Below are 15,000 nucleotides of genomic sequence, written 5' to 3'. Positions count from 1 at the left end.
ATAAAGTACAAATGTGGTAGTGCAAATGCTTCATTCCAGCGGCTGGTCGTTGTGGCTACTTCTTGAACGACTGGACAAACTGTCCAAGAACAGACAGAAACCCGGTCTGAAAGTCCCTCTGCTTTCTTCCGCTTCTGACTGGTGGAATGCCAACTCTTGCCTCCTCATCTCTCCTCGGCCTGGCTCTCCAGTAACAGCTGCACATATTGGTCAGTTCTTGTCCATGCTGCAGGACGGCCCGGTTAGCATCCTCCATGTCCCTCAGTGCATCAAGGAAGTCACAGTCCCTTTTCCTTTTCTCTAAGTAGAAAAATTGCACTGAAACACATGGAAATTAATACACAAGGCAACCATGAAACAATAGAAACCATCAATTAATTATTTAAAGTGTTTTCACTACAAATAATGAACAAAATAATGAACAATTGTTTGCCCAGCTTGAACAATGCCCAGTGTGCCATTTTTATCATGACCAATTTAAGTTTACAATTAAAAACAACAAAACTACTCAAAACCATTAAGGATTACACAACAGTTTTTAAATATATACACATTTTTGTCAGCTTTATACCTCTGCGTGTGTGTGTTTCGGCAGGAGACACGGGGTTAACGTACTGGTGACTGCGGGGGAAAACACGCTGGTCTCCGTTGCTTGCAATTCATCAGGGCCACTCGTTACACCTGGAAAAGCACGTTGAAAAAAGTTACTGCAACGAGTTTAATAGATGATACCAAGATGATATATTTACCTTCAACCCACTCGGATTCCTGGATGGTTTCCAACAACGCACTAGCCGAGTCTTTCGTTACCGCTGTACCAGAAAAGGATGGTCTGTGTCCCAACAACGCGTCCAGGCGGTCATACCACTTGTTGATACGCCGGTCGGAACCGCTCCGGTTGTTATGATCCTTTAATTTCTTGTAATCTTGTCTTAATTTCTTCAACTTCTCTCTGCACAGTTTTCCAGTGTGACTGGAACCGAGTCGATATCTTCAGGGAACGTAATACCTTTTCATTGCGGGTCGCCGTTTCCAGTTCCTGCTGGATGTCCTCCTCCGCTTATATGCTCAATAAAGCCTGAGCCTCGTCGTCGGTCCATCTGTCAAATTTTTTGTTGAACTCCATTGTTGCAAAGAAAATATTTACTGAATGCAGAACCCACCTCGCAAAAGATTTGTAAATATGGTGGTGGAAAAAAAATGCTGCGAGAGCTCAACCAATCAGCATGTTCAGCGCCCAAGGCCCACCCCCGAAAGTTCCCGAACTTTTAAAAAGTACCACCTCGCAAGCAGGGCCGTTTGGAGGGGGAAATATTTACCCGGAACTTCATTTAGACCCTGGTTCCTGCGGTCGAAACACACCGAGTTCCCCCCCCAAAGTTCCTAGTTCCGGGGGAAAGTTCCTGCGGTGGAAACGCGGCTATAGTTTAAAGACTTTTCCAGGCGATAATGTAGTTGTTTAAAGCTCAAATCTGTGGTTTCTAAAGACATGTGATCTCTGAACATGTGATCTGGTGTGTGTGGAGTTGATCATGTGATCTGGTGTGTGTGAAACTGAACATGTGATCTGGTGTGTGTGGAGTTGAACATGTGATCTGGTGTGTGTGGAGCTGAACATGTGATCTGGTGTGTGTGGAGTTGAACATGTGATCTGGTGTGTGTGGAGTTGAACATGTGATCTGGTGTGTGTGGAGTTGAACATGTGATCTGGTGTGTGTGGAGTTGATCATGTGATCTGGTGTGTGTGGAGCTGAACATGTGATCTGGTGTGTGTGGCGTTGGACATGTGATCTGGTGTGTGTGGAGCTGATCATGTGATCTGGTGTGTGTGGAGTTGAACATGTGATCTGGCGTGTGTGGAGTTGATCATGTGATCTGGTGTGTGTGGAGTTGAACATGTGATCTGGTGCGTGTGGAGCTGAACATGTGATCTGGTGTGTGTGTAGTTGAACATGTGATCTGGTGCGTGTGGAGCTGAACATGTGAGGCTTGTTCGACTTCACCCAGCGATGCGCAGACCGATCGGCGGCTGACTTGAAGCAGTGCATGCCGGTTAGAAATTTTGTCCGACTTGAGGCAGCGCCGACGCCACGTGACAGTGACGTATGTCAACAAAGTGCCGCGAGAGCGATTCGAGAGCAGCCGGCGATTACAGCCGGTGCAGTTTCTCCAAAGCAGCTGCTCGAGGCTGCACGGACTCTGATGACGACACAGCCGTTCCACGATTGGCCAGATTCACCGCATGACAGCGATCACGTGTGTTTCGTGTTTATTCTAAAACCTTCAGTTCCACTAATGCTCACAAATCTGTTTTTTATAACAGTAAAACCTACTTTCATGTAGGCGCAGTGTAATATTGTCATGTTTATCAAAATAAAACTGATAAAAAACGTAGACCCCACTTCATTGATAGTGTAGGCTTATATGTTGAACTTTATTCTTGTACAAACACACGCTGTATTAAGCAGTGCATAAAGTATAACATGACAATAATGTCTCTGAAACATCTGTGTATTGCCAAATATTGCATTTATTTCACTTCAGCTGATAAAGTATGCAAACACAGCGCGAGCGTCACTGCGGGAAGCAGAAAGTGTCCGACTTCACGTCTGTGTTTGCAGCTCCTCCCCGCCTGCACGCGGCTACTCTCGCCGGTCAGTTGCATCCAGCCACAGCCGATGTCGAACACACCTGTGATCTGGTGTGTGTGGAGGTGAACATGTGATCTGGTGTGTGTGGAGTTGAACATGTGATCTGGTGTGTGTGGAGCTGAACATGTGATCTGGTGTGTGTGGAGCTGAACATGTGATCTGGTGTGTGTGGAGGTGAACATGTGATCTGGTGTGTGTGGAGTTGAACATGTGATCTGGTGTGTGTGTAGCTGAACATGTGATCTGGTGTGTGTGTAGTTGAACATGTGATCTGGTGTGTGTGGAGCTGAACATGTGATCTGGTGTGTGTGGAGCTGAACATGTGATCTGGTGTGTGTGGAGCTGAACATGTGATCTGGTGTGTGTGGAGTTGAACATGTGATCTGATGTGTGTGGAGTTGAACATGTGATCTGGTGTGTGTGGAGCTGAACATGTGATCTGGTGTGTGTGGAGTTGATCATGTGATCTGGTGTGTGTGGAGCTGAACATGTGATCTGGTGTGTGTGGAGTTGAACATGTGATCTGGTGTGTGTGTAGTTGAACATGTGATCTGGTGTGTGTGGAGTTGATCATGTGATCTGGTGTGTGTGGAGTTGATCATGTGATCTGGTGTGTGTGGAGTTGAACATGTGATCTGGTGTGTGTGGAGTTGAACATGTGATCTGGTGTGTGTGTAGTTGAACATGTGATCTGGTGTGTGTGGAGTTGATCATGTGATCTGGTGTGTGTGGAGTTGATCATGTGATCTGGTGTGTGTGGAGTTGAACATGTGATCTGGTGTGTGTGGAGCTGAACATGTGATCTGGTGTGTGTGGAGTTGATCATGTGATCTGGTGTGTGTGTAGTTGAACATGTGATCTGGTGTGTGTGGAGTTGATCATGTGATCTGGTGTGTGTGGAGCTGAACATGTGATCTGGTGTGTGTGTGGAGTTGATCATGTGATCTGGTGTGTGTGGAGCTGAACATGTGATCTGGTGTGTGTGGAGTTGATCATGTGACCTGGTGTGTGTGGAGTTGAACATGTGATCTGGTGTGTGTGGAGCTGAACATGTGATCTGGTGTGTGTGGAGTTGATCATGTGATCTGGTGTGTGTGGAGTTGATCATGTGACCTGGTGTGTGTGGAGTTGAACATGTGATCTGGTGTGTGTGGAGTTGATCATGTGACCTGGTGTGTGTGGAGTTGAACATGTGATCTGGTGTGTGTGGAGTTGAACATGTGATCTGGTGCCTCATTTATAAAACTTTGCGTAGGATTTGCGTCAGAAGTGGCGTACGGATGAAACATAGGACGTGCGTACGCACAGAAATATTCAGATTTATAAAACCGTGCGCACGCACGTCCTACGCAGATTTCCCTTAATAAATCACAATCAATTCTAAATGTAGCGCAGCTTTTGCGGCTTCATGTCACGCCCATAGTTGCCTATAAATAGTCCGCGAAACGCCCCCAAGTTAATATTCATCGATTGCGAAATCATGGCAAACACAGAGAGGAAATCATGGCAAACACATTTGCCACATTTGAAAACTAAAAAAACGTAACCTCACTCAATGTGAAGTACAAGTTATCGTTGGCGGGGTGGAAAAGATGAGAAAAATGTTGTTTTGGAGGGCACAGTAATTGGCAATTACTAATGCCAAAAAGGCACTTGAGTGGCAAAATGTTGCAGACGCCGTAAATGCTGTAGCCCTTACAACCTCGGACCGTGGCCGAAATAAAAAAGAAATGGTCGGACATCAAAGTCGAGGCAAAAAAGCGTCTAGTGCACCATCGCCAGAGTGTGTCCTCGTTTGCCAGCAAGTCTTCTTGCTGTCTGAAGATGCGTTCACTCTGACTCCTTCCATTTGCCACATCTTCTAAGAGCGCAATATCAGCCATTGTGCGTCATTACGCATTGTGATGGGGCATTTTATTTCCATCCATTTATTTGCATCTGACAAGCTACAGATGTCGGTTATAGGCTAATCTACGTGGAAATAGGAAATAGGCTAGTTCAGTGCAAATGGAAAGTCTTGCAGCTTTCTGAATGGTTGAGACACGTTATTTTATCAAAAATAAAACAAACTAAAGGCATATGCATGAATACCATGATTCCGTAGCTGATGAAGACATTTTTACTATGAAAACAACTTTCCCCAGTGGACAATGAATACATCAATCTATCTATTTATCTATATATCTCCCTAATTATCTATCTATCTGTCTTGAATCTATAGCCTATCTGCTCCGCCAGACGGACACATTGACGAGAATATCAGTTTTGCACATTATTTCGTTCTGTTTACCATATTATTTATGAGGATGAATTGCATAACATGCCAATATTATTGCAGAACATATTTCACTTTTCTTTTTGCAAATATGGGTTAATTTGCATCTGTTGTAATTTTCGTTTGATTTTGTTTGTTTTACACTGCAGATCGATCAAACGGGTGTACAATTAACAGCCTACACGAACACCCGTTTGATCGATTACGTAAGACTTGCTTTGTGAAGTCTTCTTGTTATTTATGAGAGGCAGTATTGCCATTTCTTTTACACAACGGTCTACAGTTTCACACACTTTCACGTGTTTCTTCCATCTGCCGACGGTGTCGCCATTTCTCATTTCACCCGTTTTTGTGCGTACGCCTGGGTCAGAGCTTGCGTGAAGGACCGCACATTTTCCCGTCAAGTTTGCTTTTTATAAATACCAATTATTGTGTAGAGAGCGGCGTACGCCTTCTTTTGTGCGTACGCAACGTTTATAAATGAGGCCCCTGGTGTGTGTGGAGTTGATCATGTGATCTGGTGTGTGTGGAGTTGATCATGTGATCTGGTGTGTGTGGAGTTGATCATGTGATCAGGGGCCTATACCATGAAGCCGGTTTAGCTGGCTAGCCAGATATGTTTAAGCTTAGTTTGTGCTAATCCTGGGTTTTGGGTACCATTAAAATGGTTTGGCTTTTAGCAGTGTTCATCTCCATAGTAACTTACGCTCCACGGCTAACCTGCTCCAGGGCAGGTTATGTTCTGGATAAGAGATCAAACTGAAATTGGACCAATCAGCTGTGAGCAAAGTGACACACCTCTGATGCAATAAAGTCACTCCCCCTTTTTCTACTCCAAATTACAGGTCACTACATAGCAAATGGCTATTAAAGACTAAAGTGTCTGGCTTTTAATAATGCTTATCATTTTAGTTAATCAATCATTAATAGGCACTTAGTTGAAATTAATATAAATAGCCTATACAAAGTTCAGACAAATAAGCTTTAAAATCAATAAATAAAGCTATACAAATTACCACATGCAAGCTTAAATGTTCAATTCTCTATATATCAACTAAACTAACTTCATAACTTTTACTTGCATTGACGTAGTGAATATTTTATTTAAGTTGTACTCTTTTATAGTATTTTTCAATCATGCAATATTCTGCAGAAGAGAGAAATGAATCTCGCTGCTTCTCTCGTGAGAAGTGAATCACAGTTTTACTGATCCACACCGTGTGATTGGCTGTTCACTACTGATGTCACAGCTAAACTCCTAAACTCAGGATCAAAGCCTGACTTGACAGAGAAAGCTGATGATCAGCATCATGGGATCAACAAAGCCTGAATAGATTGGTTTGGTTTTGTCAACTCTAAACTAATCCTGTAACCCTGAGTTTGTTAAACTACCATCATGGTACAGGCCCCTGGTGTGTGTGGAGTTGATCATGTGATCTGGTGTGTGTGGAGTTGATCATGTGATCTGGTGTGTTCTCCTCATTGTTGTCACTACTAACTCTCAGCGGAGAAGGGTTACCTGGTGTTGTGTGTGTGTGTGACGTGTCTCTCTCTCTCAGCGGAGAAGGGTTACCTGGTGTTGTGTGTGTGTGTGTGTGTGTGTGTGTGTGTGTGTGTGTGTGTGTGACGGGTCTCTCTCTTACTCAGCGGAGAAGGGTTACCTGGTGTTGTGTGTGTGTGTGTGTGTGTGACGTGTCTCTCTCTCAGCGGAGAAGGGTTACCTGGTGTTGTGTGTGTGTGTGTGTGTGACGTGTCTCTCTCTCAGCGGAGAAGGGTTACCTGGTGTTGTGTGTGTGTGTGTGTGTGTGACGTGTCTCTCTCTCAGCGGAGAAGGGTTACCTGGTGTTGTGTGTGTGTGTGTGTGTGTGTGTGTGTGACGTGTCTCTCTCTCTCTCTCTCTCTCAGCGGAGAAGGGTTACCTGGTGTTGTGTGTGTGTGTGTGTGTGTGTGTGTGTGTGTGTGTGTGTGTGTGACGTGTCTCTCTCTCTCTCTCAGCGGAGAAGGGTTACCTGGTGTTGTGTGTGTGTGACGTGTCTCTCTCAGCGGAGAAGGGTTACCTGGTGTTGTGTGTGTGTGTGTGTGTGTGTGTGTGACGTGTCTCTCTCTCTCTCAGCGGAGAAGGGTTACCTGGTGAAGTGTGTGTGTGTGTGTGACGTGTCTCTCTCTCTCAGCGGAGAAGGGTTACCTGGTGTTGTGTGTGTGTTTGTTGTGTGTGTGTGTGTGTGTGTGTGACGTGTCTCTCTCTCTCTCAGCGGAGAAGGGTTACCTGGTGTTGTGTGTGTGTTTGTTGTGTGTGTGTGTGTGTGACGTGTCTCTCTCTCTCTCAGCGGAGAAGGGTTACCTGGTGAAGTGTGTGTGTGTGTGACGTGTCTCTCTCTCTCAGCGGAGAAGGGTTACCTGGTGTTGTGTGTGTGTGTGTGTGTGACGTGTCTCTCTCAGCGGAGAAGGGTTACCTGGTGTTGTGTGTGTGTGTGTGTGTTGTGTGTGTGTGTGTGACGTGTCTCTCTCTCTCTCAGTGGAGAAGGGTTACCTGGTGAAGTGTGTGTGTGTGTGTCTCTCTCTCAGCGGAGAAGGGTTACCTGGTGAAGTGCAGGCAGGAGTGGGCGCGCTCTCACGACCCCGAGGCGGCGCTCCGGAAGCTTCCGGTCAAGCGTTGTGTCGAGGGCCAGTTCCTGCGAGGCCTGTCCAAATACGGCAAGAACAACATTGTCACAGCGTTCGGACTGGTGAGAGAACTGACCAAACACACTTTACTCTCACACTGAACTGAGCCTTACACCACCACATCACCACTGCTGACGCTAGAACTGCCTCTATCCTGCTAACTCTAACCCTAACCCTTTCTCGGGTAGCCCTGGATACCTTGCGGTGTTAACGAAGGGGTCACTTGGGAGGGTGGGTAGGTATCCAACCTCTCTGGGTCCACTTGGACAGGACGCAGAGAAGGTGGCCTTGGGTCAAAGGGCCTTAAATGGTACCCAATCTTCTATCGATGACTAGCATTAGTGGGTATATAATAGATGGATTGAGGTTGTTGGAGGGTGAGCGGGGGGAAGTACCTTGTAGTTTTGGTAGTAACATGGTAAAAGCACTCTTTGTAAAAATGGACTGGGTTGGGGTGGCTGGGGGGTGGTAAAGTTCGGAAATACGGGAAGAACACACGCCAAGGATTGATCTACCTTGGACGGGCCGCCTCAGAAGAGGGTGTATGGTGTTTAAAGGGCCGAAACACCCAATGATCCTGAGGTACACCACTGATGATGTGTTCTTTTGATAGAGGTACACGGATTGTTGGGGAACTCAGGCTGGGTTGGGGGGTGCTTATAAAAACAGTAACTAGAAACACACTGGAGGAAGTAATTTTGGAAAAATGGGCTTGGTTACCCTCAATAGGAGATAGGACTAAACTTGAGGTATAGGATCAGGATAGATCTAAATTAAATTTTTAGACAAGGGAGACATAAGTCCGAAAGATTGGAGCCATCTCAGGATTAACAAATAGTGGAGTAGGATAAAAATACTTGATTATACTAAAATCGACCTTCATAAAGAGGAGGGATGGGATTACCGTGGACTTGAAACCAGTAAAATGGCATGGCGGAGGACAACAAATTAGGGTCAGAGACGGAAAAAGGGGAAAACAAGATAACAGGAGAATTGTGATTGAAAAGAAAAAAGGGGGGAGGCATAACCAACGGCAAGAGTGGAGCAGCCTCATCAAAAACATGCGCCGGCCAGTGCCTTCCGGCGTTCTCCCTAAACCAAACTGGACGGCCCGAAAGGGTGGTCTGGGGGGAGGCGTTGCTTTCTCAAAAAACCTAACCCTAACCCTAACCCTAACCCACCACATCACCACTGCTGACGCTAGAACTGCCTCTATTCTGCTAACCCTAACCTAACCCTAACTGCCTCTATCCTGCTAACCCTAACCCTAACCCACCACATCACCACTGCTGACGCTAGAACTGCCTCTATTCTGCTAACCCTAACCTAACCCTAACTGCCTCTATCCTGCTAACCCTAACTCTAACCCTAACCCACCACATCACCACTGCTGACGCTAGAACTGCCTCTATTCTGCTAACCCTAACCTAACCCTAACTGCCTCTATCCTGCTAACCCTAACCCTAACTCTAACCCTAACCCTAACCCACCACATCACCACTGCTGACGCTAGAACTGCCTCTATTCTGCTAACCCTAACCCTAACCTAACCCTAACTGCCTCTATCCTGCTAACCCTAACCCTAACCCTAACCCACCACATCACCACTGCTGACGCTAGAACTGCCTCTATTCTGCTAACTCTAACCCTAACTCTAACCCTAACCCTAACCCACCACATCACCACTGCTGATGCTAGAACTGCCTCTATCCTGCTAACCCTAACTCTAACCCTAACCCTAACCTAACCCTAACTGCCTCTATCCTGCTAACTCTAACCCTAACCCTAACCCACCACATCACCACTGCTGACGCTAGAACTGCCTCTATCCTGCTAACCCTAACTCTAACCCTAACCCTAACCTAACCCTAACTGCCTCTATCCTGCTAACTCTAACCCTAACCCTAACCCACCACATCACCACTGCTGACGCTAGAACTGCCTCTATCCTGCTAACCCTAACTCTAACCCTAACCCTAACCCTAACTGTAACTCTTTCTCCTGCTTCAGATCCCGCGCAACAACAGACTGATGTACATCCACAGCTACCAGAGCTACGTGTGGAACAGCATGGTCAGCAAACGGGTGGAGGCCTTCGGGCTGAGAGCGGTGGAGGGAGACCTGATACTCAGAGGAGGTGTGTGTGTCTGTGTGTGTGTGTGTGTGTGTGTGTGTGAGAGAGAGAGTGTGTGAGTGTCTGTCTGTCTGTCTGGAGCTGCTCTGTGTTGTGAAAGCGCTGATTGAAGGGTCTTCTGTGTTTCAGGCTCCGCCCACGTCCTGTCAGCTGATGAGGCTGAGAAACTCTCCATCCATGATGTGGTGATGCCGCTGCCCGGGTTTGACGTCATCTACCCCACTCACAGCGGTGAGGCATTCTGGGAAACTCACCTCACAACTGCCACAATGGGAATGGAGGATATTTAGTTGGCACTGCTGTAGGAAAGAGTTATAAGTGGAGTTTCTCTTGTAGAACCAGGATTAGGGATTCACATGGAAGGGTTTGGAAAAGTCATGGAAATTCCTGAAAGCTGAAAATGTCATTTTTGTGATCAATATGTTGTTAGAGTTTGAGGTGTTAGAGTGATGGTGTTAGAGTGATGGTGTTTGAGTGATGGTGTTTGAGTGATGGTGTTTGTGTGGTGGTGTTTGAGTGATGGAGTTAGAGTGATGGTGTTTGTGTGATGGTGTTTGAGTGGTGGCGTTTGAGTGGTGGCGTTTGAGTGATGGCGTTTGAGTGGTGGCGTTTGAGTGATGGCGTTTGAGTGGTGGCGTTTGAGTGATGGCGTTTGAGTGGTGGCGTTTGAGTGATGGCGTTTGAGTGGTGGCGTTTGAGTGATGGCGTTTGAGTGGTGGCGTTTGAGTGGTGGCGTTTGAGTGGTGGCGTTTGAGTGATGGCGTTTGAGTGGTGGCGTTTGAGTGATGGCGTTTGAGTGGTGGCGTTTGAGTGATGGCGTTTGAGTGGTGGCGTTTGAGTGGTGGCGTTTGAGTGATGGCGTTTGAGTGATGGCGTTTGTGTGATGGCGTTTGAGTGATGGCGTTTGAGTGGTGGCGTTTGAGTGGTGGCGTTTGAGTGATGGCGTTTGTGTGGTGGTGTTTGAGTGATGGAGTTAGAGTGATGGCGTTTGAGTGGTGGCGTTTGAGTGATGGCGTTTGAGTGATGGCGTTTGAGTGATGGCGTTTGTGTGGTGGCGTTTGAGTGGTGGCGTTTGAGTGGTGGCGTTTGAGTGATGGCGTTTGAGTGATGGCGTTTGTGTGGTGGCGTTTGTGTGGTGGCGTTTGAGTGATGGCGTTTGAGTGATGGCGTTTGAGTGGTGGCGTTTGAGTGGTGGCGTTTGAGTGGTGGCGTTTGAGTGATGGCGTTTGAGTGGTGGCGTTTGAGTGGTGGCGTTTGAGTGGTGGCGTTTGTGTGGTGGCGTTTGAGTGATGGCGTTTGAGTGATGGCGTTTGTGTGGTGGCGTTTGAGTGGTGGCGTTTGTGTGGTGGCGTTTGAGTGATGGCGTTTGAGTGATGGCGTTTGAGTGATGGCGTTTGAGTGATGGCGTTTGAGTGATGGCGTTTGAGTGATGGCGTTTGAGTGATGGCGTTTGAGTGATGGCGTTTGTGTGGTGGCGTTTGTGTGATGGCGTTTGAGTGATGGCGTTTGAGTGGTGGCGTTTGAGTGGTGGCGTTTGAGTGGTGGCGTTTGTGTGGTGGCGTTTGAGTGATGGCGTTTGAGTGATGGCGTTTGAGTGGTGGCGTTTGAGTGGTGGCGTTTGAGTGGTGCCGTTTGAGTGGTGGCGTTTGAGTGGTGGCGTTTGAGTGATGGCGTTTGAGTGGTGGCGTTTGAGTGGTGGCGTTTGAGTGGTGGCGTTTGAGTGATGGCGTTTGTGTGGTGGCGTTTGAGTGATGGCGTTTGAGTGATGGCGTTTGAGTGATGGCGTTTGAGTGATGGCGTTTGTGTGGTGGCGTTTGAGTGATGGCGTTTGAGTGATGGCGTTTGAGTGATGGTGTTTGTGTGGTGGCGTTTGAGTGATGGCGTTTGAGTGATGGTGTTTGTGTGGTGGTGTTTGTGTGGTGGCGTTTGTGTGGTGGTGTTTGTGTGGTGGTGTTTGTGTGGTGGCGTTTGTGTGGTGGCGTTTGAGTGATGGCGTTTGAGTGATGGTGTTTGTGTGGTGGCGTTTGAGTGATGGTGTTTGTGTGGTGGTGTTTGTGTGGTGGCGTTTGTGTGGTGGCGTTTGAGTGATGGTGTTTGAGTGATGGCGTTTGAGTGATGGTGTTTGTGTGGTGGCGTTTGAGTGATGGCGTTTGTGTGGTGGCGTTTGAGTGATGGTGTTTGAGTGATGGCGTTTGAGTGGTGGCGTTTGAGTGGTGGCGTTTGTGTGGTGGCGTTTGAGTGATGGTGTTAGAGTGATGGTGTTTGAGTGATGGCGTTTGTGTGGTGGCGTTTGAGTGGTGGCGTTTGAGTGATGGCGTTTGAGTGATGGCGTTTGAGTGATGGTGTTTGTGTGGTGGCGTTTGTGTGGTGGCGTTTGAGTGATGGCGTTTGAGTGATGGCGTTTGAGTGGTGGCGTTTGAGTGGTGGCGTTTGAGTGGTGGCGTTTGAGTGATGGCGTTTGAGTGATGGCGTTTGAGTGGTGGCGTTTGAGTGGTGGCGTTTGTGTGGTGGCGTTTGAGTGGTGGCGTTTGTGTGGTGGCGTTTGAGTGATGGCGTTTGAGTGATGGCGTTTGAGTGATGGCGTTTGAGTGATGGCGTTTGAGTGATGGCGTTTGAGTGATGGCGTTTGAGTGATGGCGTTTGAGTGATGGCGTTTGTGTGGTGGCGTTTGTGTGATGGCGTTTGAGTGATGGCGTTTGAGTGGTGGCGTTTGAGTGGTGGCGTTTGAGTGGTGGCGTTTGTGTGGTGGCGTTTGAGTGATGGCGTTTGAGTGGTGGCGTTTGAGTGGTGGCGTTTGAGTGATGGCGTTTGAGTGGTGGCGTTTGAGTGATGGCGTTTGAGTGATGGCGTTTGAGTGGTGGCGTTTGAGTGATGGCGTTTGAGTGATGGCGTTTGAGTGATGGTGTTTGAGTGATGGCGTTTGAGTGATGGTGTTTGTGTGGTGGCGTTTGAGTGATGGTGTTTGTGTGGTGGCGTTTGAGTGATGGTGTTTGAGTGATGGCGTTTGAGTGATGGCGTTTGAGTGGTGGTGTTTGTGTGGTGGCGTTTGAGTGATGGCGTTTGAGTGATGGTGTTTGAGTGGTGGCGTTTGAGTGATGGCGTTTGAGTGATGGTGTTTGAGTGGTGGCGTTTGAGTGATGGCGTTTGAGTGATGGCGTTTGAGTGATGGCGTTTGAGTGATGGCGTTTGAGTGATGGCGTTTGAGTGGTGGCGTTTGAGTGATGGCGTTTGTGTGGTGGCGTTTGTGTGGTGGCGTTTGAGTGATGGCGTTTGAGTGATGGCGTTTGAGTGATGGCGTTTGAGTGATGGCGTTTGAGTGGTGGCGTTTGAGTGGTGGCGTTTGTGTGGTGGCGTTTGAGTGATGGCGTTTGAGTGATGGCGTTTGTGTGGTGGCGTTTGAGTGATGGCGTTTGAGTGATGGCGTTTGTGTGGTGGCGTTTGAGTGATGGCGTTTGAGTGATGGCGTTTGAGTGATGGCGTTTGAGTGATGGCGTTTGTGTGGTGGCGTTTGAGTGGTGGCGTTTGAGTGGTGGCGTTTGAGTGATGGCGTTTGTGTGGTGGCGTTTGAGTGGTGGCGTTTGAGTGGTGGCGTTTGTGTGGTGGCGTTTGAGTGATGGCGTTTGAGTGATGGCGTTTGTGTGGTGGCGTTTGAGTGGTGGCGTTTGAGTGGTGGCGTTTGTGTGGTGGCGTTTGTGTGGTGGCGTTTGAGTGGTGGCGTTTGAGTGGTGGCGTTTGAGTGGTGGCGTTTGTGTGGTGGCGTTTGAGTGATGGCGTTTGAGTGATGGCGTTTGTGTGGTGGTGTTTGAGTGATGGTGTTTGAGTGATGGTGTTTGTGTGATGGTGTTTGAGTGATGGTGTTTGAGTGATGGTGTTTGAGTGGTGGTGTTTGTGTGGTGGTGTTTGAGTGGTGGTGTTTGATTGATGGCGTTTGTGTGGTGGCGTTTGTGTGGTGGCGTTTGAGTGGTGGCGTTTGAGTGGTGGCGTTTGAGTGGTGGCGTTTGAGTGGTGGCGTTTGAGGGGTGGCGTTTGAGTGGTGGTGTTTGAGTGATGGTGTTTGAGTGATGGTGTTTGTGTGGTGGTGTTTGTGTGGTGGTGTTTGTGTGGTGGTGTTTGAGTGATGGTGTTTGAGTGATGGTGTTTGAGTGATGGTGTTTGAGTGATGGTGTTTGAGTGATGGTGTTTGAGTGATGGTGTTTGTGTGATGGTGTTTGTGTGGTGGTGTTTGAGTGATGGTGTTTGAGTGATGGTGTTTGAGTGATGGTGTTTGTGTGATGGTGTTTGAGTGATGGTGTTTGTGTGGTGGTGTTTGTGTGATGGTGTTTGAGTGATGGTGTTTGAGTGATGGTGTTTGAGTGATGGTGTTTGTGTGATGGTGTTTGTGTGATGGTGTTTGAGTGATGGTGTTTGTGTGATGGTGTTTGAGTGATGGTGTTTGAGTGATGGTGTTTGAGTGATGGTGTTTGAGTGATGGTGTTTGAGTGATGGTGTTTGAGTGGTGGTGTTTGAGTGGTGGTGTTTGAGTGATGGTGTTTGTGTGGTGGTGTTTGAGTGATGGTGTTTGAGTGATGGTGTTTGTGTGGTGGTGTTAGAGTGATGGTGTTTGTGTGGTGGTGTTTGAGTGATGGTGTTTGTGTGATGGTGTTTGAGTGGTGGTGTTTGTGTGGTGGTGTTTGAGTGATGGTGTTTGTGTGGTGGTGTTTGAGTGATGGTGTTTGAGTGATGGTGTTCGAGTGATGGTGTTTGTGTGATGGTGTTTGTGTGGTGGTGTTTGTGTGGTGGTGTTTGAGTGATGGTGTTTGAGTGATGGTGTTTGTGTGGTGGTGTTAGAGTGATGGTGTTTGTGTGGTGGTGTTTGAGTGATGGTGTTTGAGTGATGGTGTTTGAGTGATGGTGTTTGAGTGATGGTGTTTGAGTGATGGTGTTTGTGTGGTGGTGTTAGAGTGATGGTGTTTGTGTGGTGGTGTTTGAGTGATGGTGTTTGAGTGATGGTGTTTGAGTGATGGTGTTCGAGTGATGGTGTTTGTGTGATGGTGTTTGAGTGATGGTGTTTGTGTGGTGGTGTTTGAGTGATGGTGTTTGAGTGATGGTGTTTGTGTGGTGGTGTTAGAGTGATGGTGTTTGTGTGGTGGTGTTTGTGTGGTGGTGTTTGAGTGATGGTGTTTGAGTGATGGTGTTCGAGTGATGGTGTTTGTGTGATGGTGTTTGAGTGATGGTGTTTGTGTGGTGGTGTTTGAGTGATGGTGTTTGTGTGATGGTGTTTGAGTGATGGTGTTTGA

General features: G+C 47.6%; 1 protein-coding gene across 1 annotated transcript in view; it reads left to right on the top strand.

Moving 5' to 3' along the window:
- pus7 (pseudouridine synthase 7) overlaps positions 1-10,014 on the top strand; it is a gene marked incomplete at its 3' end in the record, with an annotated part of 34,542 nt that extends 24,528 nt beyond the window's left edge. The window contains exons 11-13 of the mRNA XM_079809530.1: positions 7,492-7,652; positions 9,601-9,727; positions 9,854-10,014. Coding sequence (XP_079665656.1) covers positions 7,492-7,652; positions 9,601-9,727; positions 9,854-10,014 — 449 coding nt within the window. The remainder of the gene's footprint in view (positions 1-7,491; positions 7,653-9,600; positions 9,728-9,853) is intronic.
- Positions 10,015-15,000: the final 4,986 nt, after the last annotated feature.

Source organism: Gobio gobio (assembly GCF_949357685.1).
Source record: "Gobio gobio genome assembly, chromosome: 25".
Lineage (NCBI taxonomy): Eukaryota > Metazoa > Chordata > Actinopteri > Cypriniformes > Gobionidae > Gobio > Gobio gobio.
The sequence above is the reverse complement of the archived record's forward strand: the minus strand, read 5'-3'. Positions and strand labels throughout refer to the sequence as shown.